A 24141-nucleotide genomic window follows, 5' to 3' on the forward strand; every position below is an offset into this window, starting at 1 on the left:
TCAAGTGTACCCCTGAGCACACATGCTCCTCAGTCTCCTGTTCCCGTTTCCAGAGCTGTCACCCAAAGCCAACAGCAATAGCAGCAGATTCCCCATCCCACAGGAAAGGCTGCAGTGTGGGCAAGAGCACTGTGCAGAAAAAGCTTAAGAAAAATGCCACAAATTCCATCAACTCAGCATGCGGTAGGCAGAAAGTTTGCAAAACCAACTTTCTCTAACGTGCTGCTGCTGCCCAAAAGAAGTCTGACTGAGGGATTGTGAGGGAAGAGTTCAAGAGGAAAGCTCGATGCTTCCAGATTATACATGGGCAAATAGGAGAAAGAACAAACCCTCCAACCAACCCACCAAATCCATAAGAACAATAACAAATCCCAAAGCAAAACGGAAATCACATCTCATCTTCTTGTGCCCAGTGTGCCGCATTCTGGAAACACCCTCAGATTATAATACCACAATGACACTTGACCTTAGAAAACATCTTTTACTTAAAAACAAGGCCTCACTGGACCTGTCAACATAGTCATACATGTCACACATGAATACATCTAATACATGAATACAACACAAAACATGACTGACATACAATGATTGCTGGCGAGGGCTTGGCAATGTTTGGCTAGAAATAAATATTAGCACTTAAGTCACTGGTACGCTTTGCTGAGGTGAAACTCCAGCAAACAAAAAGTTTGTTTGGTGACTTTAGGGGGTCTGTTGGGCCTCTTTGAGGGTAAGAAAGTGAGGCCTGAAGAATCGTATCCTAGCTTAAGGCAGACCCCAGCACACACCTTGGACATACAAGGGTATTTAACACAGTGACCTTTATGTACATATAAATATATTCTTCCCTGTGCTGATATCTGAACTTCACATAATTTAAAATAAGGAGGCAGACATAGAGATAAAAATTCTATATAAACAGTTAAATCTCAGCTTTAAAATACAAAACCTAAGTATGCTTCATATAATTTTCTGTACAAAGGTCTGTCTTGTACAGGGTTCGGTAGCATTCACATTGTGCAGAGATCTCCTAAGGAGTAGCCAGACATGAAGAAGAACATCTCTGATGCCACTGGGAGACCTGTGAGTGACATGGTCTCAATAATACATGTTCTTATCCCACCAGCCTGTGGAGGTAGAAAGGGTAAATCAGAAATAGAGAGTCGCTGGGAGGCAGTGCACAGGCACCAGAAATCATAGTGCTGGTAAAGGGGTACAGCTGGTCTGATCTCCAACTTGGCAAAATAAAAACAAAATTCATTTATATCATTACTTACTTCCAGGGTAGAGCCTGATGAACAACTTCCGCATCTCGTCATACACCCAAATCAAAATGGCGTGTGGTACAGCCACAAACCAGTACTGAGCCCTGGAAACAAATGGAAGGGAGTGAGACCTGCCTTGTCCAAAGAGATAGCCCTGACCCTGGTCAATGGTGGAGGCAGGGGCAGAGGCTCTCCCTTAGTTTTCCCTGCCTCAATAGATATAACATATATATTATACCACATAGCACAGGCCTGCCAAGGTCCTTGTTTAACCCGAGCAGGGACTGCTAAAAGCAGCCTTGGTCTTTGAGGAAGCCTGCTGGATGAGAGTGGTGATGGTGAAGTTAGGACTGGAAAACCCCCTTTCTTCCGTTGGGAAATAGGAAGATGAAGGGATGGGTTTCCGTAGCTTGGGATCCATTTAATCTCTTTGGGAAGTCTGGAGGAAGAGCCTGTGGGAACCTGAGTGTTTATTCTGGTTGTGATAGCTCAGAAGAGAAGCTGGCTTCTTACTTGGTGCCACTGAAGGTCAACTCACCTGAGCATGGTAAAGCTCAGAGCTGTGACACTCCCGAGACCATAGGAGAGGATCAGCGCAACGATGACCTGTGATGCGATCCCCACCCAGATAACTTTATTTCTGCAACACATGAAAACAAACAGATGCTGAGCTTCCAAGGTCATGTACCCAGCAGACCATGCCACAGGCCAAGTCAACACCTCATATAATACAGGCATGGGCTGCTAGAGGGTCCTGAGACCTTTGCTATCCCATTATCCTAAGGCATGGAGGTACCTGAAGAGCCCCTGCTGGAAGATGGAATTCCTCCGGGTTTTCCTGATGATCAGATCTGCAATTTGTTGGACCATGATAGCAACAAAGAAAGCTGTTGAGCCTGTCCATTCCAGGTATTTCCTCTGATACCTTGTCTGTCAAGAGAAAGAGGCAGATGAGGTCTTGGAGGAAACCTGAATCCTGACCCTCTTTTCCCACTTCACCTAGATTAATGGTAGACTATCTTCCTTGTGTTCAGAAAGAAATTCTCTTAAAACAGATGATAAGGGAAAGACATTAACTTACTTTACCCCATTGTGGCTGTTGGCTTGCTTACACTTCCACTGCAATTGTTGAACTAATGCAAAAGGTGAGTTAAGAGTACTGGCTGCTCTTCCTGAGATCAATTCCCAGCAAACCCACGGTGGCTCAGAACCACTTATAGGGAGATCTGATGCCCTCTTCTGGCATACAGATGTATATGCAGACAGAGTACTCATACATTAAATAAAGTTTTTAAAAAGTAAATGGGGTATAGACCTAAACAAAAAAATTTCACCTGAAGAAATTCAGATGGCCAAGAAGCACCTTAAAAAAATGCTCAACATCATTAACCATTAGGGAAATGCAAATCAAAACAACCCTGAGATTTCACCTCACACCAGTCAGAATGGCTAAGATTAAAATCTCAGGAGACAGCAAGTGCTGGTGAGAATGTGGAGAAAGAGGAACACTCCTCCACTGCTGGTGGGATTGCAAGATGGTACAACCACTCTGGAAATCGGTGTGGCAGTTCCTCAGAAAACTGGGCATGACATTATTGGAGAACCCCGTTATACCACTCCTGGGCATGTACCCAGAGCATTCCCCAGCATGTAATAAGGACACATGCTCCACTATGTTCATAACAACCCTATTTATAATAGCCAGAATCTGGAAAGAACCCAGATGTCCCTCAATGGAGGAATGGATATAGAAAATGTGGTATACACTATGGAATGCTACTCAACTATTAAAAACAATGAATTCATGAAATTCCTAGGCAATGGGTGGAGCCAGAAAATATCATCCTAAGTGAGGTAACCCAATCACAAAAGAATACACATGGAATGCAGTCATTGATAAGTGGATATTAATTAGCCCTGAAGCTCTGAATACTGAAGATACAATTAGCATATCAAATGATTCCCATGAAGAAGGAAGAAAAGGGCCCTAATCCTGGAAAGGCTCGATCCAGCTTTGTAGGGGAGTACCAGGACAGAGAAAAGGGAGGGGGAAAGATAGGAGAATGGATGGAGAGAAGAGGACTTATGGGGCATATGGGGAGGGGGGAACTAAGAAAGAGGAAAGCTTTTGGATTGTAAACAAAGAGTATAGAAAATAAAAATATATATTTAAAAAAAAAAGTGAGTTTGAGAGATGAGGCTGAGTTTTCTCAAAAGCCAAGTCACTGTTACCAGGGAATCTTCCAGACTTAGTAACTGAGAAGCATCTAAGTCTGCTTCATCAAGATCATTGAGGGAAGTGGTTTTCTATGATACAATGGGTAGGCAGCGAGAAGAGAGGGAAAGGACCAGGTGGCGCTAGCCTAAGAACTCTTGACTTACCCATTCCTGCCCATAGCTATCTTCCAAGTCATTTATGTCATCTGTTTCCCATGCTACCCTCAGGTTGATGAGAGAGGTGGGCCAAAAGCCCTGCTGTGCATACACAGTGAAATAGACGAGGAAAGCTCCCAGGGCTTGCATGAGACCTGAAAGAGTGAAGGGTTCAGATGTGAGTGCTGTGCTGGGCCCAGAGAGCTGCCCAGGTCTTGTGCTCTTCTGGGTCATCCTCCCACCCTGCCTAGAGCTGGAATGAGTTCTTTGGGAGAGATCTTGTCTAGTGAGGCATGGGAAGGAGGGTGACCAACGATGCTACACCCTCCTCATACCAATGTGGAGGTAAGAGTAGATGGCCAGCTGCTTGTTCACCAGTCTGTCTTTCTTCTTGTGGCGAGGTTTCCTATTCATAATGTCACTTTCTGCTTTCTCATAGGCCAAGGCAATGGAGGGGATCTAGAGAAGGAAAAACCCATGAAACCAAATCCTGAAAGGCAGAGCAGCGGCAAATAAGGGTGGGCCAGAGGTGGGAGTGAGTGGGTGATGGAGATGGGGGATGGTCATATCTGGGGCACAGATAACAAGGGTGCATTGTTTATATGGGATTTAAAAACATCCATCTTTAAAAATCAGTCTGCTTCTGGGCTGAAGGTGTGGTTCAGTGGCACAATGGTGCTTACTAGAAGCATAGATAAGAACTTCGTTTAAAAAAAAAATCAGTCTGCTTTTTAAAATTACCATGCTCTGGCAATTCTACATAAAGCTCATTATTGCTTTACTTAGAATTTTTTTTTAGTTTTTATTTTTGCCACCATAAGTAAGCCACCATTTATGGCATAAACCGCCACCCTTCCCCTTTGACACACTACTTTAACACACTACTTTGACCGACTACAAAGCAATGACTACAAAGCAATGTTGTACAAGGGTGGTACTCTCACAGGTCCTACCATTAAGAAAGCCCTGAAAAGACAGAGCCCTATCCTTACATTCACACTTTCCAATTTGGGAGGTCTGGGCTAGGCTAAGGATTTTGTATTTCAAAACCAGTTCACACTTGGAGAATCATTGTGGGATTAAAAAATGATCAGGTATAAAAAAGTCCTGGAATATTGGAATATGAATATATCCTGTTTAGGAAGGATATCTCAGATCCTCCCTTAAAGATAAAACATCTTTTATTTTCCCCATAAAGCAGGAATCAGACCTAGATGCTACACAAGAGTGAGGAAAGCGGCCATGGTCAGGGCCACCTCTGTTGGGTTTCTTCTCCTTGGCCTGGGTAAGCCAGAGCCATGTGGGGGCTTTTATGGAGCTTCGTGTAGGTGGCTCCATAAGGCTGGAAGATGGGGCAGTCTTAGGTGGGTGACTGTTGGAAATAACAACAAAAATCTGAAAAAGTCAGACAAACACACACGAAATACCCCTCACTGTAAGAACCAGCCCCAACTACACAGCAAAAACCAAACCCACTATTTTGTTCTGTGTTTAGCTAGGCAGTTTCAGATCACAGTTCTCCAAATTAACATCGGTGAGTATGGGGCCATCACTTTAAGGCACTATTTCTTCCCCAGAGCATGATTGTGTGATCACTTCTCCAAACAACAGGAGATGGTGCATTCTTTGAGAGGTCAAAACCCATGTCTTTAAAAGAAAAAAAAAATCAGTACTGGAGATCAAGCCCACTTCTTAAAAGTCTTCTCATGGAATAAAATGATTTTCATTTCCAAATACTTGACAGATATCTCTAGTCCACTGGTCTATGGACCAGAAGGATAAATGTCACCTGGGAGCTCATTAGAGATGGAGAAATGGCCAATGATGCAGAAGACTCTTGGCGGCAACAGGTATGACCTTTATATCCTTGGGGCTATTATCAGATTTAGTACCACTTACAATGTCTGTGCCCAGGTCGATGAATAGGATAGTGATGGTGCCAATGGGCATGGGTAGCCCAGCAACGATGTAGATCAAAAAAGGACAGAGCTCAGCGATGTTCTTTGTCAGGGTGTAAGCAATTGTCTTCTTCAGGTTGTCAAAGATTAGGCGACCTAGGGACAATATGTCTCGTTATAGGACTTGCTTCCGGTCTCCCAGGAAACCTGGATACCAGGAAAACATCCCCCAAGACCCTACTCACCTTCCTCCACCCCTGTGACTATAGATGCAAAGTTGTCATCTAGCAAGACCATGTCAGCTGCATTCTTAGCAGCGTCAGAACCTGCTATGCCCATAGCAATCCCGATGTCTGCCTTCTTTAGTGCTGGAGAGTCATTCACTCCATCACCCGTCACAGCAACAACTGCATCCTGTGGAGACCCAGTGGGAAATCAGGAATGAGGCAGGGGGACCACAGGTTCACCAGAAAGCATACCCCTACTCCTTCTGTCTTGAGGCTGCAGAACTACTAGAGCCATAAGGATCTCTTTGGGGAGAAGAGAAAGATGGACAATCTTAGAAGAAAGAACAAGAAGCTCTGATACAGACATATGCAAAGGAAGACGTTAAAACAAAAACTTCAGTGCTTATTCCCAAGGAAAAGAGGTGTTTCATGGAGTCAGCCTTTCATACTGATGGGTTCTCAACCTACAGATTCTACCATCCACACAGAAAAAATCCGGAAAACAAGAGAGCTGTCTGCGGTGGTACATGCTTATACTTTACAGTACATGGAAAATTGAGGCAGGAGGATCACAAGTTTGAAGCCAGCCTGACATACAAAGGAAAACCATGACTCAATAAACAAAGGCGAGGGGGTGGGAGGTGGGGAAGAGACAGACAGACAGACAGACAGACAGACAGAGAGCTCTCTAGTGAACATGCACAGATTTTCTTGACATTATTTCTCCCAAACAATAGGGAATATTAAGTATTTATGCAGCAGTATTGACAATATATTTAGTATTATGAGTCATTTGGAGATGATTTAAAGTCCACGAAATATGAGTACTTTCTATACACACATACATCAGTTTTAGAGATGGGACTTGAGTGGTGGTATGCTTTGTACTTGTAGGTATTTCAGAAACTCCTTCCCCCTAGCCAGCAAGGAATGGCCATTTCTTATGTCTCACTTCTGTCACTGTATGTATTTACTTATAGAAATCCTTTCTATATTTATACCCTATCACAGTTACAAGTGTCTGAGTGGCTTCTCCACCAGGGTCCATGTCTTTGTGACATAATAAAAACATACAATGTGTGCCTATGGGATGCTGTCAAAGACAAACAGAACTTCAGTCTTCCGAACATGTGTTCCGTGTTTCCTGTGGATAGCCAGGCCTTCCAGTCCCCTGATGCTGACCCACCTGCCTCTGACAGCCCTCCACAATGATCAGCTTCTGCTGGGGTGATGTCCGGGCAAATACAATTTCTTGGTAGTTGGTTAACAGCTCATCCAGTTGTTCTGGGGTCATGTCCTTCAGCTCCATGCCAGTCACCACGGCGGCTTTAGCTTCTCTGAAAGGGCCAAAGGAAACCGGATGAAGGCAAAGGGCAGACCATGGAGTGAAACAATTCTGGGCATGTTTTCCATGTCAAGATTTTAGCTGAGGCTAAAACAGGAGACCATTTCCTGGTGTCCTATGACAATGGGAATAAAATGTCAACTAGCCCTTTCCTTCCAGAGATGGGCAAGCACCGATGCTTCCTGGGGCAAAATAAGAAGGAAAACACATTTCTTTCCTTCTTACAGCTGCCTGAATGTGTGCTTATGTAGGTGATTATGAAGCCAAAGCTGACAAAACAGATAAATAAAAAGTATTGACATCAAGTGTGCATTTGTGCTGGGGATGGGGTGTGGCTTTGCGGTAGGTAGAAGACTAGCCTAGATCTGACAAAGTAAACAAACAAGCAAACAGAATACATAAATAAGTAAATAAATAATCCATTTCACTCCTAGGCAATGTGGTGGTGCAGGCATGAAAATGTGTCATATTATTTGTGACCATTTAAAACAAACAAACGTGCCCCAGCCCTGTCTTTTCCAGAGGGCTGTTTATTTATACAAAGGAGTGATGGCAAGGCTAGGTTTGCCAACTGTGCCCAGAGGCTCTCACTACCTGGTGATTATTTATTACCTGGCAGCCGTGTGTTCCTTTGAAGCATGAGTGCCTGGGCAATCTCAGTCATGATTCTTTCCCTTCTCCCAGATTCATGAGAGAAGATACCAGTGGTAACCTTCTCGACCCACCATGCTGACGTCTCTGATTCTTTATGTCATTCAAAGCCTAGGCAGCTCCTCCCCTGTGCATCTCGTCATTAAACCTGCTATATTTTCCATATCCTTGGCTAGATGGAGACTCCCCACAAGTAGGTACAGTATCTGTTCTGGTGCTTGGTATAAAGCCTGGCATATAGCTGGAAGGCAATAGCTAGGTTGAAGGAATTGGTGGGTAAGGGAGTGAAAGAATGATAGGTGGTTGGATGGCAGACAGACATGATTAAAAGGATAAAGCTTCCATTCTACTTGACAATTAGAAAAATAGAGTCTCGTTTGCATGACTCCACATTAGGAAGTCAACTGAGTGCGCAGATAAATGCCTAAAATGCTCACTGTGGGGGGATGGGGAGCAATGGTATTTGTGAAACCAGAAAGATTTTCAACATCCTGAATTCTACAACTGGGTCAATAGCAGGTAATCTCATCTACTCTTTATTTTGTTTTTTCTATGCTAAGTTTCCAGAGCTGCTGTTCTGTGCTGCACAGTATTTCCAATCAATGATGCAGGACCCATAAGATCATCCTGCCTAGTGATGTTATTTTAACTGCTCTAAACACACTCTTGGATGTTCACCCAAATATAAAACTACATTTTCTATAGGGCATAGACTATTGTTAAGCTATAGCCAAATTCACTTCATCGAATTTTGAAATGCCAGGCAAGGGTATTAATGTGCTTGGCATGTACCAGATAGACACTCAATAAAGTTCTCAGTGAATGAATGAATGTAAATTATAAATCAAGCCAACATAGCTCTACCCTGGGAGGGTGTTAGCCAGAGATAGTTTGTTCCCACTAGTGAAACTCTTCAACAGGGCTCAGTGGGTAAGAACTTGACATTCTGCTGCATTGGTTCTGTGGCTACCTCTTGTTGACTTGCTCCACAGCGATGTTGCGGCGTTTTGCGATGTCTTCCACTGTCTCATTGTTGTCTGATATGATTCCTACACTCTTGGCAATAGCTTTGGCTGTGATCGGGTGATCACCTGTGACCATGATCACCTAGAACACAGACAACAGAAACTCATGGGTAGTGAGGGGCTTTGCTGGCTAAGTAGGGGTTATGGGTCAATATTTACTAAAATACTGCCTACTCTCACAGGACCTAGAGAGTGATGGTTTCATTCATGGGCAATTCTGGATCTCAGACACCACTGTTTCTGAAGGATGCATTGGTCCTGTCTGGACCACCCTTTCTCCCAGACTTCTTACATATGCCCCTGACACTAGAGGAAGCCTTCCCCTTTGCCATCATTTGCATTTGTAAAGGGGCCTCTAGATGTCTCCTAGAGACAGCCATGTGCGGCTTTAACTGTCCTAATGCTAACACAGAAGCGAAATTCATGTTTGACTTCCATATCATGAAGACAAATGGATTATGGAAAATAAAGTGCTAAAGCATTTTATTAACTATCCTAGTCTAGGGCAGTGATTCTCAACCCTTTGAGGGTCACACATCAGATATCCTAGATATCAGATATTTACATTATAATTTATAATAGTAGCAAAATTACAGTTATGAAGTAGCAACAAGAAAATGTTATGGTTGGGGGGGGGTCACAACATGGGGAAACTGTATTAAAGTGACACAGCACCAGGGAGGTTGAGAACTACTGCCGTAGGCAATATAAAGTCTAATTCATGGTTCCAGCAAGTCCTTCTCACTGTAGGTACAGTATTGGCTCATCCCACATACATTGTCTTGATTTTGAGGACAGTTACCAAACTCAGCAGTATAAAGGAAGATGTCTTAAGAAATGATGATGTCCATGTAAGCATAACTAAAGACTGGCACTGTGCTCTGGTGATTGTTCTTAGAAATGGATATAACCCAGAGAGAGGAAAATAGCACTCACCTTGATCCCTGCACTCCGACATTTGGAGACTGCATCTGGCACAGTAGACCGAGGAGGATCAATCATGGACAGAAGACCCACAAAGCAGAGGTTGGAAGTGGGAAAGTTTATGGAGTCTACATCAAATGTGTAGTTTGGGGGAAACTCATCTGCTGGCAAGTAGAGGTGACAGAAACCTGGAAGAAGAAAGCACTTCGGGTTAAGTGAAACCAGGATTAAGTATGACAGCAGGAAAAAAATAGGGAGATGGTTGTGTGGTGTAGTGGTGGGGGACATGCTTAATGTATGGGAGGAACTAGGCAACAGTAGCCGGGGACAAACATCATCTTCAGTCTTGGGTTGAGGTCAAAGGCATTCCTGTGTCTGGTAGACCTCCGCGATCTTGTGACTTCCATCAGGTTTTACATCAAATAATCTCCAGCATGGCTCACTGCTTCTCACAGTTCAGTAAGCAGGCGAGTGGTCAAACAGGGGGTTCCTAGAGTGACTCTAGTCACATGGAGGCCAGTCTTTCGTTGAAAAGATTGCTTGGTGCTATGGGTTATGTAGTGTGTGCTTGAATCATTAGCATCTCATTTATGCATTTTTATCTGCTGTGCAAACTCAAATAGCCTGTGGAAACACACATTCCACAGATTCCGAGTCAAGGGGTAAGCACTTTCATGGTGTTTAATGAACCTTATCGTCAGCCATGGGCTGTGAATTCATCGTTCTGTAGCTCTGAATAGGTGCCATTCGGTCAACCCATGGTTCTGACAGTGGAACACACTGCGCCATCACACCACTTCAGAGATGGTGTTTCTGAAGTTCCTTCCATCTCTAACATGCCCCATCTTAGTTCCTTAGTTACCTTTCCCCTGCTCACAAAATAAGTAATCCTTTCTGAAGTCACCATTCCCTTCTAAGTCTCAGCGTCTTAACACTTGCCTCGTGGAGTCCCATTGCTCGACTCTTCTTCACACTCCCACCATCTTGCTCGGATCACCCCCCCACCCGCTCCTTTGTTCAGTGAAATGAGAGCAGCTGCCTCTTAGTGAGACCAGTCTCTCCTCCCCTCGCCTCCAGTAAGGATGATCCTTAACAAACCCTGAGTGTAACTCTGATCAGCTCACCCTTGTGGCAAAGCATTCTGTATTCTCTCCAAACTGTAAGACAAAACACCAGTTCCTCAGCAAATATTTAAGGACTCTGCATCATGGCTTCAATCTGTCTCCTTAGTCCTGTTTCCTATACCTACTCCAGGTCACTCATCCTGAGACACTGCAGGGACCACTTGCTCCACCATATGCATAAATCTCACCCCTTTTGTCTTCCTCTTGGCCTCTGCAGTTCTCTCACATGTATGCTTTCCCCCCCCCCCCCCATTCAAAATTCTGCAACTCAAGGCCCAATTTAAAATGTGATTTCTTCTATAAAGTCTTTGGCTATGTCTGGAATCAACCTCATTCTCTTCAGTGTTATTTCTCCATGCTTCTCTCTTGTTTATATATGGTATTCTTTTTTTTTTTCAGTGCTGGGGATTGACCCCAGAAACATATGGTAGGCAAATGCACCACCACTGAGCTTTACTCCAGCCCCCTATATTCTTCTTTATATGATCCATGTGATGCTGTGGCTACTCTGCTAGTTAGTAGGACTTCTTCCGTGACTCTCAGGAGATGAACACAGATGTTCTATTACACTCACCCAACACGCGCTCGCCCAGACCACCCAGCTCCATGTAGGCTGTGTGGAAGGCATCCGCAGAGCTCTTGTCCAGTGGCTGCTCCTGGCCGTTGATCATGATGGTGCTGCACTTCTCTAAGATCCTCTCGGGAGCCCCTTTCATCACCATGAGGAAGCGTTTGTCACTAGGGTCCTCTGTCTCATGTATGGAGAGCTGGGAGGGCATGGATTGGGCAGGTTAGCTCTGGCATCTTAGGCATCTTATCTATGGTTCTTCTGATTAGCAACAGGACAGGGGGCGGGGGGGGGGAGACATTTTCTTCTGCCCATTTGCCCTCAGAGGATAAAAGAGGAGGAAGAATCATGGCGCCCCCAAGCATGGCCTGGTCTTTGGTACTCGTAACTAATTAAAAAGCTAGATTTGGGTGACCAGAGGGCATGGTGAGCTAGAACCCACATTAGGTACAGCTTATGTTTCAAACAGACACTGGCCCTTTCAGGCCCTTTGAGGAGGCAATGACACCATTGGCAAATCTGACCTGGTTTGACCAATACTCATGTCCACATCTCCCACCCCTCCAAGGTCTTTTGAAGCTAGGTCTGGTCTAGAATATAGATTAACAAATGAATGAGTACAGCACTTATGTTGTTCTAGTGACAAATATTGCCAGTTGTGAGGGAAAACTCACCTGAAATTTGTTGGTAGAATTAAAAGGAATTTCAGCCACTTTGTGGTTTCTTTTCCTAATTTCCATCACATCACCCAAAATAACCTCTGAGAACTTTAGCAGAGCCGTTTCTGAGGCATCTCCAACCACAATTCTCTGGGAATCAAGAGATAAAAGCTTACAGCACATCATCCCCTAGTTCTTTTGTGACTGTTTTCAACAAACCAACTTGCCTTTCGCACACCAATAACATGTGGTTGACTAAGTTTATCGCCTAGCTGAAGAGACAGGGTGTGTCATCACCAAGAGGCTGTCGGTGACTGAGCCATGTCCATGGTAAGAACGTAAAGCAATGGTGCCACCTACAGGCACAATGGAAGCTTGAGCAAGAGGGAGCTCTGTTGTGGATTGGGGCTTGGTGAGCTATGGTCTACATGAGTAGAAGACAGATATTCAAGGGGGGAAAAGCCTTCTAGAATGCATTGCCAGGGGTAGGCGTACAGGTGTGTATGGTAAGACAGTAGTAAGCAGTCTGTCATCAAAACTCAAGTAGCAGAAAACAGGAACTCACAGAAAAAATTATGAAAACTTTGGTGAAGGTAAAACCAATCAGTACTTAAAAAATTAGTGGCAGATGCAAAAGATGGAAAGGAAGGCTAAAAGCAGAGGAGGCCAGCGAAAGGTGGTTTGGCCAGCGAGAGATAGTCTGGCAACTTAGATGCAAGTACTGATCATAGTTGAAGTGTGAAGTTGAAGTTGTGTATATTTCAAGCCTACAATGGGAGGACTTGGTGGCTCACTAGATAGAAGAAAGGCAAAGATAAGTTCCAAAATGTTTGGCTCAAGGAGAATGACTATGTCACTATTTCAGTGCAAACATTTTGACATCCTGTTGACTGGAAGCCAGGCTAGGCACAGAAATAACAAGGGGACAAATCAGCTTTGTGGAAGGGCGGGGAGAGGGAAGGGAAGAGAAAGGAGTGAAGGGTGTGGGGGAGAGAAACACACACACACACACACACACACACAGAGAGAGAGAGAGAGAGAGAGAGAGAGAGAGAGAGAAATAGAGAGAGAGAAACAGAGAAAGAGAAACACAGAGAGAGAAACAGAGTGAGAAAAGAGAGAGAGAGAGAAGAGGAAGAAGAGGAGGAGGAGAAGGAGGAAGGTAGGGGGTGGTTCTTATTCCAAGAGGAGGATGTACTATGTAAGATCAGACCTCTAATTTCCATCCAATTGTATTTTGTAGTTCTGCAAATAACATTTGGGTATCAAGGAACTCTGATTATGTCCACCTAGCTTCCAGCAGTCAGGAAAATCAAGTTCAAGACACATTCTGGGAATGAGATGGAGTTTGGATTTCTGACAAGCATCCTTGTAACTTCTCAGTGATAGTTGGAGCGGAAAAAGACCTTCTGCTCATCTCCAGAGTCAGATTTGCTCTTACTAGAGCAAACTTTTCCCAGTGGAAGAGCCTAAATCAATCACACAAGTACACAGAGTGACCTCATACCAGTTTGGGACTTAAGACCTAGAGTGACCGCAGCCTTACCTTCATGATGGGGACACTCTCCTGGCCTGGCTGGAACTCTGCTCGGTTACACAGTGTAATGATTTTGGACAAGGAGGCCCACGTCCCAGAGCTTTGGTCAAAGGCTTGTTCTGGACACAGAGAAAGAGCACTGGTTAGTGTGGGTGATGGGTCTGACAGGCCTGAGCCACACCCTTCACATCATAAGATCGAAGAGCCTCAGCCCCTTTGATTGGGTCCTTGTCTTTGGGCTTGAATGCTCCACAGAACTCACTCGTCTGGTTTTCGCTTGTGTCAGCCACAAAGATCTGATTGTCAAACCACAAGTGAGCCACGGTCATCCTGTTCTGGGTCAGCGTCCCTGTCTTATCTGAACAGATGATGGAGGTGGAGCCGAGAGTCTCCACAGCCTCCAGATTCTTTACCAGACAGTTCTTCTTAGCCATCCGTTTGGCTGTCAGTGACAGGGTAACCTAGCAAGAGAGGAGAAAGATGCTCTGGGGACAGTCATTTTGAACTCAGGTTATCTGGGACTGACTTTCAGGAGAGAACTAGGCTAGAGGTGGTATTACAACTACAAGTCTGGATTAGTGAGTTGAAAGCTACCCCAACGCTGTATTAACCACAATCTTAAAAAATAGATTATAAAAATAGGACACTTTTATTATCTTTATATTCTTTGAAGAAAGTGCTCTGGAAGTCCACAGGCAGCAAAGAGACAACCCATGCAACTCAACACATGCAATTCAAAAGCGAGCTCAGTTAGCTGGGGTGTGGTAAACTGTTTGCCTAGCATTCATGAGGTGCTAGGTTTAATCTCCAGAACCACAAAATAAAACAAAAAACCAGGAGTGAGACCTGGAACTCCAAAGCATTCTTCTCCTGTCTTTGGCCTGGACAGCATTTGGCCACTGCTCATGTAGTTAAATAGCTGGCTATGGACTCTCTCCCTTCTCCCATGGACCTCCACAGCAGACTGGGGAAGGGGGAGCTTTTGTCTAAGGACTGAGTTAGGTGGGCCTGGGTAAAAGGAGACAGGAGAGTCAGGGCTAAGTCTGAAGTTAGGTAAGAAAGGGGTTGGACTGCTTTATAAAAAGAAAGGGTGGAGAAAGGGGATTTTAGAAAAGCAATCAGGAGATGTGTTGCATTCAGAAATTCTATAAATTGGAGTCTCAAAATTTATCTTACCTGGATAAAATGGTGTGTGATGTGTGTGCTATGTGAACTAACCTAAATCTCCTGAAAATATAAAGTTTCTAAGACAATGCATCCAGATGTTACAAACATCACAATTCTTATTGTCAACCACGCTATAAAACAGTTGCATGGTGGTCTCTGGAGAAGAGGGTGCGTTGCTCTGCAGATGGGGGAAGCTGTGGCCCTCCAGCCACCGTAGTAGGTGCCAAGAGGCTCTCTAACAACATGGACTCACCGTGACAGTAGCTAGGAGGCCTTCTGGTACATTGGCCACAATGATGCTAATGAGGAAGATGATGGCGTCGAGAACATAGTACTTCATGCACACTGCGATGATGAAGAAAATGATACCAATGGACACAGCCACTCCTGCAACAATGTGGACAAAATGCTCGATCTCAATGGCAATGGGTGTCTTCTCACTCCCAACACCTGAGGCCAGGGAGGCTATGCGCCCGATGATGGTGCGGTCGCCCGTGTTGATGACAATGCCAGTTGCGGTACCTACAGGGAGGAAGACTTATTTACCTCCAGGAATTCTGCTCACAGCCCTCTCTGGAGGCCTGAACAGGAAGCCAGCACCTGACAACACAAAGGCTAACAGTTCTCTGGTCCCCTTGAATCTGCATATTTTTTGGGAGATGGCAAAGCTTTAGAGCAACGGACTGGGGGGATGAAAACCTCAGAGCCAAGGAGAGGCATGCAGCCCTGAGAACCAGCTGGCCTTACCTTCCAGGCATGTTGTAGAATAGAAGCCTATGTTCTTAGTTTCCAAGGGGTTTTCATGGGTAAACTCAGTTGAACGAGCCTGGGGCTCAGATTCCCCAGTGAGAGAGGAGTTATCTACCTGAAAGAAAATTTGAAAGTAACTCAAAATTAGCTACTTTAATCTCTACTTTTTCTTCAAACTAGGAAGAGGGTTGCCCGGTGCCTCCCAGCAGGCTCCTGGGGGAAGATGTCCTTGATACTCACTTTGCACCCTTGGGAAAACACCAGTCTGATGTCTGCGGGGATCTGGTCCCCTCCTTTAATCTCCACAACATCCCCCACCACTAACTGCTCTGCTGGAATGATCTTCTTTTCTGCATCTCGGATGACAAGAGCTTGCTGTGGAAGAAAGCCACGACAGACACCTAAGCCTCTGGGGAGCACTGTGACCTTCCTACTGTCTGCACTTGTGAAACCACAGAGTGAAGGCTGTGGACCCCTGGCTGTCAGAGTGATGAGGGACAAGCTAATGACTGCCTCACAGTAGTTCTCAGGACCCCTGAGAACTAATTTTAATTGAGGTCTGTTCTTGGAACCAGAAAAGTCTAACATTGCTTGGCAGATCTGACCAAGGCAGATGATGAAGGTAAGGCCCCTCCCAGATGGCCAGGCAGGTGAGAACCAGCCAAAGAGATAGACCCCTGCTGAGATGGGGGGAACATTAATGAAGGAGCACCCTGCTTCTCTTAGCACTGCAGGAGGCATCTTTTGTACTCAGAATTTTCCCTTCTAGCTGCCAGTTCTTTGATTCAGGGCCAGAGAGGTTTCCTAGCTATGGACACAAGGATTCCTGGGAGAAAAATGTAGACTAGATGGATCTCCTCGACTTCTGGTGAGGAATATTCTAGAACCATCTGAGAGGTTGTCCAAAATGGTTCAAAACAGGTTGCACAATGACCAGTGTTCTGTCCTGCTCTTCCCTTGACTGAGCATTTTCCTTGATCTCACTTCAACCCCATGACCACCTCAACTCTGATGAACTGGGATTCAGAAACATGAGCTAATTTGACCACGATGCCCCAGTCAGCAAGGGGTGAGACCACAGCTGCCTCCTTACCCAGAATTCAGGAAGAGGCCAGAGTTGCATGGGTCCTACTCACCTGGGGGATCATCTTACTAAAGCTTGCCATAATGTTGGTACTTTTGGCTTCTTGGTAATAAGCAAAAACCCCCGTTAAAATAACGACCAGGACAAGTATGGCGCCCAAATAGACCTGGGTGGGAAGGAGAGGCAGCAGTCAAAAAACCAGATAACCCCAAGCCTGAAACAGTCTAGCCTGACTAACAGTGTGACACCAAAGTGGAAGATTCCTACCTGATTGCATGTGACAAGTCACAAATACAGAGATGCTAAAAGTATTGCCAAGAATTACCTTCAGGCTATGAAGATGGGTATACATGAAGGAAATGAATTTTGTGCTAATGTTCAGATGTCTTTTTTATATATGCACATATTTACCACCCCACCCCCAGTCTGAAATCTAGAACATTTCTTATTGCTCATGTTCCTTGGCAACCAATCATTATCTGCCCCTGTGCCAGCCTGAGGACCATGGATATGTCCTCCAAAGAGGTGCCTATCCGATATTTGACATCAATGACCACATACCACACCTAGCTTTTGTTAGCTGGTTTCTTTCTCTTAACGTGGTATCATCCAGTTCAATTCTTTGGGCTTGGCACTGGGTTGTAAGCAGGTATAACTGCCCTCCATGGAGAAAAGGAGAGATTAACTTTGAGGAAAGAGTATTCCAAAAATACTTCATGGTGATTTTCTTCCTCATTACAGACTAAGTGTTTTATCTGTATTCTAAAATCCATGCCTATATTGTCCGAAAATGAGATAGCACTCATGAGTGGGAGAATTTCCCCGGTATTCACCACTGCCTGGTGGGTGGTAGAATCCTAGCTTTAGCCTAGCACTGTGTCCACTGATGGCCACACCCCATGACTGCTTCTCCCCGTAACCAAGGGAAACCCAGGATGGTTGCTTACACTGTCTAGGGATGCGGTATTGTTGACATACTGGATCCCATATGCGATCCAGCACAGGACAGCACCTATCCACAGAAGGATGGAAAAGCCCCCCACCATCTGCTTGAGGAATTTGATAATCTCTGGAGTTTGCTTGGGAGGGGTAAGAGCATTGGGTCCATCCCGAGCCAGAAGCTCTGTAGCTCTGATACTGGAGAGACCCTGAAAAAGCCAAGAAAAACATACATAGAAACAAACAGTTGCTCCCTAGGTTTCTGCAGGTTGTTGTTAGGTATTAACCCTGCCCAAGAAGGTCCTGGAAAAGTGAATTATATTTTGTTCTCCCAACTCCCACTTATTTATTTTTTTTGACCAAGATTACTTTTGCTTTTATTGACAGGGTACCATGTGATATCCAATATGTATACATAACAAAATATTTAAATTAGTTTAAACATCTGTCTCCAAAAACCATTTCTTATCTTGGATGGTGTGGTAGAGATTGCATCCAGATCTAGGAAAAAGTTTGTATCTCTAAGCTATATTCCCAACCCTATTTTGACTTTTTATTTTGTGACATTGATACTAGCCTTGGACTTGCAATCTTTCTGCCTCAGCCTCCTGGGTGTTTTGACACAGGCATGTGCCACCACACCCAACACAAACTATCATAGAAAGCACCTTGTGTGTGCACATCTTTTCTTCCTAATTACGGTTAAGCTAGGGGCAGTATCTCTGTCCATCTTGAGTCTGCTCTAGGATCAAATGCTTTTGCTTGTTAGTGACTCACATGTTTGCTGCATCACTGGACTCTGAAGTACCAACTCATCACTGCCCTCTTTTTGCTGCTCTTTTTCCAGAGCCCCTTTTCTTAGTAACTGTTGAACATTCCTACAAGGCCATTCTAGAGATATTTCTGATAGTACCTGTGATGGTTGCATGCATACGGAACACATACAAACCCCTTCCCTTGTCCTGATTCCCGAACAATACAGCATGACACCTATTTACACAGCATCTGAAGTACATTATATGTGAATGATCTAGAGACTCTTTAAAGTATGTGGGAGGGGATATATCTGCTTCATGCGAAGTGTGTGCCATGACACAAGGGACCTCAGTGTCTGTGGATTCTGGAACGGATCATTCAAAATAAAGCTCACTGCTGTCTCTGCTGGATTCTTTATCTTCTCACATCCACCCACCCATCACTTGCCCTCCTCCTGCCTCTAACATGGCAAACAAGATTGGAAGTTAAGTCAGATCCTCTTGCACCGTGTGTTATCTGTCTGTTTATCTATCTATCTATCTATCTATCTATCTATCTATCTATCTATCTATCTATCTATCTGCCTCCTACCTACCTACCTATATCTTAAGTATGTTTCTGCCACCACTGTCTCTGTCTCTGTCTCTGTCTCTATCTGTCTTCATGGGCTATCCTGTTTTGGACCTTCATTTCAATCTTATCTTTTTGTTCCAATTTTTTTACAGCTTTCTATTACACACACACACACACACACACATACACACACACACACACACACACTTTTTTCAGACCTGATTTTTTTGTCACATTACTTGCATCTAGAAGTTGTATCTGCTTATACAATTTCTGTCACACTTCTGCCTCAGCTCAACATGGAAGAGTGCAATTATTTCAGTGAGGTTTTCCCTAGTCACCTCTCTACCTCACCTTTCCTTAGCCCTTTACACACACACACACACACACACACACACACACACACACACACACACATCTTGCAAACCCAGATTGCTCCTGACCCACTCTTACCCTATCTTACCCAGGGTATTTCCCAGGCATATCTGGACAGTCATTCTGAGCTGACAGAACACTACAGGCTGTTCTGGTCCTCTGTTCAGAAGTTATCATCTCATAGTTTCAAACTCTCCATTGTCACCCCAGTTGTATAAAGTGCATGTTAAGCTTTCTTACACATCTGCTGCCTTAACACCAGGATTGCCTACTCCTGTTTGCCTCTCCTGCATACATGTGGTGCATTTACACATGTGGTGCATTTACACATGCGGTGCATTTTGGCACAGCAAAACCACCCATACACATAAAAATAAATAAAAACCAAACAGATAAATAGATGTTCTTTATAAAGAGGCTTAACCTTTTGAAATTGAACTTGAATTTGAATCCACAGAAGGAAGCAATACTTTTGTAGTGAAGAATTTGTAAAGTTCTGAGATGGAGACTCTGGGACCTTACTTTCTAACAATGCCTCCCCAGCCTCCAATAAAAAGAATCCCATGCACCATTTACTTCATTTACTTCATAAAGCAACTTCTGGCTATGATATTAAGGAAGGTCTGCATTATTCTGGGGACCACAGCTCCCTTGCTATTTATGCCTGGGCATCTAGCTTAGGAAAAGAACCTGGTTGGGGCCTTGGGTTAGGTACACCAGGTCCAGCAGGTGGAGTGTTTTGTTTTTGTTTTTGTTTTTGGGTCCAGCCATATAGAAAATGGATAGTTTCACAGCTGTGGCCTTAAGTCACCCTCAGCCTGAGCCCATCCATCAGCATTCATTTTTGTTTGGTCAGGATGCTTGGTCTCCCGGACCTTCAGTCCCCCATTGGCTTACCCGGATGATGTCTGTACCATATTTCTGTTCCAATTCTGTATTACTGAGTCTGTGGTCATCCTGAAATTCATAGAAGGAAAGGGAGTAAATGACATCATTCCAAAAGACTCCACCCACTTTAAAAGGCTAGAAGGGGCCAGGAAGGTTGGTAAGGAAGGGAGAAGGCTGTGCAGTGAGCAGCTGGTGCAGGGAACCATGTCTGCTCCGTGAGTACACACAGTGCCATTGACATCCAGACACAGTCCTTGGTTTTTTATCAGCAATGGAGGCCTGCTTGCCTCAATCTGCCCTCCAGCTTGTGCAAGCCCTGCCACCATCGTCTTGTAGCTCTGAGCTACTTGGATACTCCATTCAGACCTGGGTGCTAAGACTGGCTAGAGTTGCTAAGCAAAGCCAAAATACACGTGGGGTGAGAGCAGGAGGGAAGGGAGATGGGGAGCAAGGCTGTGGCTGTGGCTGTGGCTGTGGCTGTGGCTGTGGGTGCTCTCTCTGCTCCTAGGAATTAGAGCAGTGCAGGCTCATCATTCAGAGTGATTGGATCCAAGGCTCTACTTTGCCACGGAGATCAAGGCTCAACAGTATTCAAGCACTATGTCACAAACTGCATGTCACAAACTGCAGGACTCTTGTGAAGAGCTTTCAAGAATAGAGGGAGGTCAAGAGGCTCCTTTCTTCTTCCAAGGACGCAGGATAATGGGCTTAGATCACGGGAATGATTTCCCTATACAGTATTCAAAGTACTTAAAGAAGCAATTTATATCACAATTATAGGCAGAGCTGAGCATGGTAGTGCTGGTGGAACTGTACACACAGGATGCCTGTAACCTCGGGACTCAGGAGTCCCACAAACAGTATTGGGGTTCAAGGGCAGTGGCACTACATATCAAACATCAGTATGAACTTCATAGCAAGACCCTGTCTCCAAACACAGTATAGATAAGAAGACATATGCAAAATTAAAAATCAGTAGGCTTATGAGAGAGTAGGTATATATTCAAGTAGCAATCTCAAGGGAAACTGGCATGTCTCAATCTTAAACGCCAGAGACACATAGGACATAATAATTCGCGTTGTGTGCTACCTAGTACTGCTTTCTGTTCAGTTAATCCTATCCACCACCTTGACAGATAGGCATTGAGGTTTCCCTCTTTCATCAGGTCTCAGCCAGAATGCAGCCCAGTCTGGCTTTGAACTTGTGATAACTGCCCCCCTTAGCCTTGTAAGTGTTGGGGTTAAAGATGTTTAGAAAGAGAAAAGTGTCTACAAGATTTAAACTTACATCAACCCAACTTCTGAGCCATGTCCTCAAATGTCTGCCAGGAACCATGCACACAACAGCCTAACAGTTTGCTTTTAAATAACGAGCGCTCCAGGAAAGTTAAACAGCTCTGACTTCTAGTATTTGTTGGTTCCTCATGAACCTCTCACCATGCCAAGTTCTCCAGTAGTGAATAGTTGGCAACCTAGGCTGAATGAGCTGTTTGCATAAATCTGGCAGTAGTCCAACAAGTACAGGGTTTTGAGGTCTGCCAATGGACCTTAGGGACGGTCCAGCACAACCTCAAGCTCCATTTGACCTTCCTGAAAGGACATCTTACATTTCACATCTGGGGTAGCTACTTGTTAAAGCCATCAGCTTTAGTAACCCGGCGGTATAATAATATCACCCTTCCATAAAGAAACTTAACTTCTAAAACAGCTCATTCCCCTCCTCACAGACTTCCCAAACTGTTTCCCATTTTAAGTAGGGAAAGTGGGGGTGGGGATGTGAGGCAGGGGAGTTTCCATAGCTTGATCATGCCCAGTTACAGCTCAGTCCTAGAGAGGGACTTAGATTGAGGCTATGATTGTGGACCCCAAGGCCAACATTTCTCCCCTAGCGCAGTTTGTTACCAGGAACACATAACGAGGTGAATGAGAGGAATGGGCTCTGCCTCTGGGGCTTACACTTAACCTCCCAGTCCTGTCTATGACTGCCTCCAACCAGAACTCAGGAATCTGGCAGCAAGGATAGAGGAGGACACAGAATAGGGCACAACAAGTAAAGATAACATCACACTCTAACAGCAAACAGACAGACAAACCAACCAAGCAACCCACGAGGAGATTGGAATCCTTTTAAGATATTCCAGGCCATTGATGCCAATTTTTTTTTTTCTTTACCAGAGGAAAGTTAAAACGACAAATTCTCTGGTGAGGGGGCACCAGACTCTGTTGCCTTCAGGGGACTGACCAGGTCAAGTTCTTTCTTCAGCTCCTCTTTCTCCTGGCTCTTGCTGGGTTCCGAGTCTTTGTTTCTCGCTCCCTTGAGCTTTCTGTCATCACTCTGGTCTGCCGGCTTGACATCTTTAGTTCCATTGAGCTCTACAGAATAAATTTCTGTTTTCTGGAAGAGAAGCAAAGGTGGCAATATTAGTTCCATATATTAGCTCTATAGGTTTTCTTGAGGAGGCGCCTAGTTCCTCCTACAGGGTAAGGAGATCCCCAGAGGAAGAAGAGCACTGCCCCCTCATCCCTGCCTGGAAAGGAAGTGCAGGACCCGATTGTGGGACGTCTCCCTCTACACACACACACACACACACACACACACTCACTCACTCACTCACACAATATTTCCCTTCTCTGTAGAGACAGGAGCCTTGTACAGCCCCAGCAGCACCTTTTCAAGAGACCCCTTCTCTGGGGTGGGGTAGGTGGGAAAGGTACCATTTTCCCTAGCACCTTGGTCAATGGGTCACACCAGCTGTGTCACCTTTCTTCTTAAGGAAGCTTCAAATAGGCTCGCTGTAAGCGACCACCTTGCATCCAATAGAACTCAAGGGTCATTTCCAAACTGGAGCGTGCAGAACAGCTGCTGTGCGACTGGCTTGGCAATCCTGGGGACCCTTCTTACACATCTACACTAACTTCTATATACTGTCTGGCCAAATTTTTATCGTATATATTCTTGGCTGCCGGAAGTGAGTTCAGCGTTAAGATCGCCCACCCTCTATTGTCCCAAGAGCAAGCATTTCTTTTTCTTTTTCCTGTGCTTCCCAATGGTCGTCTAAGGTCCCCACTAGAGGTGGAGGTATCACGCACCCGGTGCATACTGTGGCTGGTGGTCCAACCCGCTGCCAAATGATGTAAGACACCGGATGCTGGCGTGCTGAGGTGAGCCCGGTAGGTGTGAGGACGCGCGTTGCCTTAGTGGCGCGCTGGACTGTAGTTCGCAAAGACAAGTCCGATCTTTTGGTGGCGGCGGCGGCCGCGGTGGTGTGCAGGCCCAGGTCCCTGAGCGGTGACGGCGATGATGTTGGAGTTACGGAGAGACAAGGTGCCAACCCGGACCCAGCACGCACCTCCGCGGCAGATCGCCAGCCACTGTCCCAGGTAGGTGGAGCGCGCCTTAAATGCCGCGCGCTCCGCCCACGTACCTGGGGCGACACAGCTCAGTGCACCGGGGACGCCCCTGGGGAAGGAAACCCGAGGACACGTAAGCCTGGGTGGGGTAGGACTGGTGGCCGGGGATCTGAGGATCTAAGGCGGGGACTCCTCTTGATACTTGGCAGGAGAACGCGGGGTCTGCCTTAGGGCGGGTCTGGCGACCGGGTCCAGCCGGTTGCGCAACAGCCGTGGCACGCGCCAGGTGCGTGCAGCCCCCGTGCAAGCGCCACTGTGTGTGTCTGTCAGTCGGACCCCAGGCTCCTGCAAGCCCTGAGTGCATCCCACGCCCTGTGGAGATCTTCTGAAAATCCACACCCACTTTCTTTTAAAAATGCAGTTTCCTTACCAATAAAGAAATTTATTAAAAAATGTGTAAATGAGGGTGGAGTGGAGAATTGCAGTTTCTAGCAGCATTTATCTATCTAAGGTGACTGGGCAATAAATACCAATTCTAGAGTGAATGTGCTTAGATAAGTGAGACTCAGGAGCAGTCTAGGCCAACTGCCAAAGACTTTAATGAGTAGTTGAATTACTTTATAAAGATCCAGAAAAGAAATAAAATTTTGGAGTTTTGAAACAAT

The 24141-nt window shown here is 45.2% G+C and overlaps 1 protein-coding gene across 1 annotated transcript; it reads right to left on the reverse strand.

The window, feature by feature from the left end:
* Positions 1 to 1095: 1095 nt before the first annotated feature.
* Positions 1096 to 22523, reverse strand: Atp12a (ATPase H+/K+ transporting non-gastric alpha2 subunit). Its single transcript, XM_052190511.1, has 22 exons — positions 22368 to 22523; positions 20135 to 20194; positions 17542 to 17742; positions 16647 to 16760; positions 15751 to 15885; positions 15508 to 15625; positions 15014 to 15282; positions 13856 to 14054; positions 13603 to 13712; positions 12072 to 12206; positions 11404 to 11596; positions 9718 to 9893; positions 8727 to 8863; positions 6947 to 7097; positions 5779 to 5947; positions 5535 to 5689; positions 3971 to 4094; positions 3645 to 3790; positions 2059 to 2192; positions 1801 to 1902; positions 1275 to 1366; positions 1096 to 1124 (listed from the first exon to the last, which is right to left on the reverse strand). Exons 3-22 carry the CDS (start codon positions 17638 to 17640, stop codon positions 1096 to 1098), a joined length of 2787 nt encoding a protein of 928 aa, XP_052046471.1. The 5' UTR covers positions 17641 to 17742; positions 20135 to 20194; positions 22368 to 22523.
* Positions 22524 to 24141: the final 1618 nt, after the last annotated feature.

The sequence above is a fragment of the Apodemus sylvaticus genome, chromosome 8 (assembly GCF_947179515.1).
Source record: "Apodemus sylvaticus chromosome 8, mApoSyl1.1, whole genome shotgun sequence".
Taxonomy (NCBI): domain Eukaryota; kingdom Metazoa; phylum Chordata; class Mammalia; order Rodentia; family Muridae; genus Apodemus; species Apodemus sylvaticus.

Bases quoted from the DNA above. Each gene is read 5' to 3' on its own strand.
- Atp12a (XM_052190511.1), bottom strand. From the start codon at position 17,640: ATGGTGGGGGGCTTTTCCATCCTTCTGTGGATAGGTGCTGTCCTGTGC. The intron at 15,886-16,646 runs GTGAGTAGGACC...TTTCTTCCACAG, and splicing joins TTAGTAAGATGATCCCCCAG to CAAGCTCTTGTCATCCGAGA. The intron at 1,125-1,274 runs GTAAGTAATGAT...CTACCTCCACAG, and splicing joins CATCAGGCTCTACCCTGGAA to GCTGGTGGGATAAGAACATG.